The sequence below is a fragment of the Terrapene carolina genome, unplaced genomic scaffold (genome assembly GCF_002925995.2).
Source record: "Terrapene carolina triunguis isolate 2854851 unplaced genomic scaffold, T_m_triunguis-2.0 Scaffold11683, whole genome shotgun sequence".
In the NCBI taxonomy this organism is placed as follows: Eukaryota; Metazoa; Chordata; order Testudines; family Emydidae; genus Terrapene; species Terrapene triunguis.
Window position 1 is genome coordinate 1 of NW_020676034.1, and position 2677 is coordinate 2677.

The 2677-nt window shown below is 49.0% G+C and overlaps 1 protein-coding gene across 1 annotated transcript; it reads right to left on the reverse strand.

The window, feature by feature from the left end:
• Nucleotides 1-14: 14 nt before the first annotated feature.
• Nucleotides 15-2416, reverse strand: LOC112122794 (glycine dehydrogenase (decarboxylating), mitochondrial-like). The gene is made up of 2 exons (XM_024221508.3): nt 2068-2416; nt 15-1690 (listed from the first exon to the last, which is right to left on the reverse strand). The coding sequence occupies exons 1-2, from the start codon at nt 2350-2352 to the stop codon at nt 1604-1606; spliced, it is 372 nt and encodes a 123-aa protein (XP_024077276.2). The 5' UTR covers nt 2353-2416; the 3' UTR covers nt 15-1603.
• Between the last annotated feature and the right edge of the window lie 261 nt (nt 2417-2677).

Below are 2677 nucleotides of genomic sequence, written 5' to 3' on the forward strand. Positions count from 1 at the left end.
GCAAACCATGAAGATAGTGAGGAGGAGTTTAAGATCACCCACTCTTTTTGAGAGGTGGGTAAAAATTATTTAAAAATAAAATACACCAATGCATCAAAGATTTAAATAAAATCTTTGAAATAACAGACTTTTCATCATATTGTGTAATTCCTGGCTAGAAGTAGTCTTTTCAGGCTATAGCTTTCCTGGCCATTCTGGCTGCTGCTTCTGTTCTGTGATGTCATCTCAAACTAACCAGATTGAACTGGCCAGGAACCTTACAGAAGCTGCAGGGCCTAAAGTTTACACTTAAATTACAATTTGCTGATGAGCAATATTAAAGGGGAGCAAGAGGAATCAAAATAAATTATCCTACTTGCTAATATGTTAAACACATAAGCTAAAAGGTGATACTGATGTAGTGATTTTCAAGATGCTGGGCAGCTCTTAAGCTTTATGTTTTAGTGCAATTATTTAGTCAATACGACTTTTAAAACGTTTTTTTTGGCACCAGTGTGTTTTCCAGGAAGATATTGGCAAACATTTATTATGGTCTTTCTGTACTAATGTAATTGTATATTTTTAAAAATGTTCCCTCTAATTAAAGATTGGAGACCTCCTTAGTTGTAAGGACTTGAAATCCACAAGTTCCCCCATTATACTAACAGCACCTGTAAGCTTTGATTTATGACAATAGTAATTTGCTGAATTATACTAGTGCCCATTAGTACTATTATAGTTGAGTTTTAGGCTACTATTAAAAGTAACCTCTATATCCAAGTTAAATACCATTTTCAGATGACTAATTCAACTAGAAAAAAAAATTCTGCTGGGTTGAAATTCTGCAAACGGGTTTTCATCAAAATGGGTTCTACATTTATTAAAATACAAAAGGAACACCTTTGTTTCTCATGATGTGCTGAATTCCGATTCCAGTTTTAAAAATGTATGCACATCATTGATTCATACACTGGGATCAATCTCAAAAAAAAAAATCAGACTAAACTTCCAAATATAAATAGTTATTTTATGTATGGTAGACGCCTCCTAGTCTTTTTTGGTATTTTATTTAAAGATGTAAATTCTGAGCAACAGGTCTCAAAGTGTCACTCAGCATAGGAGGTAACAACTTGTGCTAGGGTGACTCAGATTTATGAACAGCAATTTTTAATCCATATCACAGTGCTTTCAGGGCATGCCAAGGATTATTGCACTTCAGTTAACTCAAAACACAGGATTCAGCCTGGAATGAGGTAGTCTCATCCTGCCATAAAAGTTTTCTTATTTGTTTCAAATGTGAGAACAACAGGTACCTTTATGCAACCAACATACTGCTACAACTAGGCACAACATCACAGATTGAAGAGCAATACAGTATAGCACTGGTACGTTTATTCTTGCTTCTTTGTGTTAAGTCCTGTTGCATTTTAGTGGAAATAGGTAGGTTTTTTGTTACAGTTTTTACACAATTTTAGTCATCAGACTAATTACTGGGATAAAGAAAAGCAAAACTGTAACTCCTCCGCTGAGCTATTGTAATGCTGATTAATTAGACTAGAAACAAGAGCGGCAAGGAGGGGGGAGATTTTACACAAAGCTCCTACTGGCGTCCAGCGTGAAACGGTCACTTACAAATTTGGTCATCCATCTTCAGGGGCCTTCTCAGGCGGATGCTGGCAGGAACGGTTTTATCCATCAGCTCATCGATACTCTGAAAAAGGACATTCGTGTGAGTCCCGTGCGTTACCCAGCTCTCCGTCCGACAGCCTGCACCAAGGGGCACGCAAACTTTAAAAGCGTCTCCCCTTCGCCGGCTCTTAGCGGGACCTTTGTTGAGACGCGCTTCGTTGTTAGCGGAGTCTCAGCGAGTCCCCGCTTCTCGCCGCTGTGCGCCTCGCTCGGGAACTCCCCTGCGGACGGAGCGGGAGGCAGAGCCGGGGGGACGCGGCGGCGAAGTGGTTTTAGGGGGATGCAAAGACGCACACGCGGGTGGGAAGGGGGAGGGAAAGGGAGCAGGAAGACACGGGCGGCTAGGGAGGGATGGGGCAGAGCCGGCAGCACAGCGGCAAGGAGCCGGCAGGGACTTACCGCCAGACCCACAGTTTGCAGCATTTCCCGCTTCTCTTTGTCCCGGGGCCCGATATGCCGCTCGGAGAAGTCGTCGTGCCGGGGCAGGAGCTGCTCGATGTACCGGGAGGACCGCGAGGCGGCGGCGCTGGTGTTGGGGGCGCTGCCCCCCGCCGCCGCGCTCTGCTGACCCCGCCATCCCCATCTGCCCGGCGGCTTCTTCCCCGCCAGGGCGCCGCCCGGGGGCAGGTGCAGAGCGGCCCCCCGGCCCACGAGCCGCCCCCACCAGCGGGCACAGGTCTGCATGCCGCCGCCGCGCCCGGCCAACTCCGCCCGGCCGCCGCACCTGCCGGGCACTTTGTGGGGAGACCCCAAGGCGCCGCCACCCGCAGAGCCCCGCGCCAATGGCAGCCCGAGGGGAGGGGCCGCCTGGCCCCGCCCCACACAGCCCGGCCCGCCGGGGCCACCTGCCGCTGTGCCCACTGCCACCGACAGGGCAAGTTTCCCCTCAGCGGCTCAGCCCCCCTTCCCCCGCGCGGAGCCGCTTCCCCAGTCCGCCTTCTGCATCCCTCAGCCCCCTTCCCCAGTCCGCCTTCTGCATCCCTCAGCCCCCTCAGCCCCCTTCCCCCCC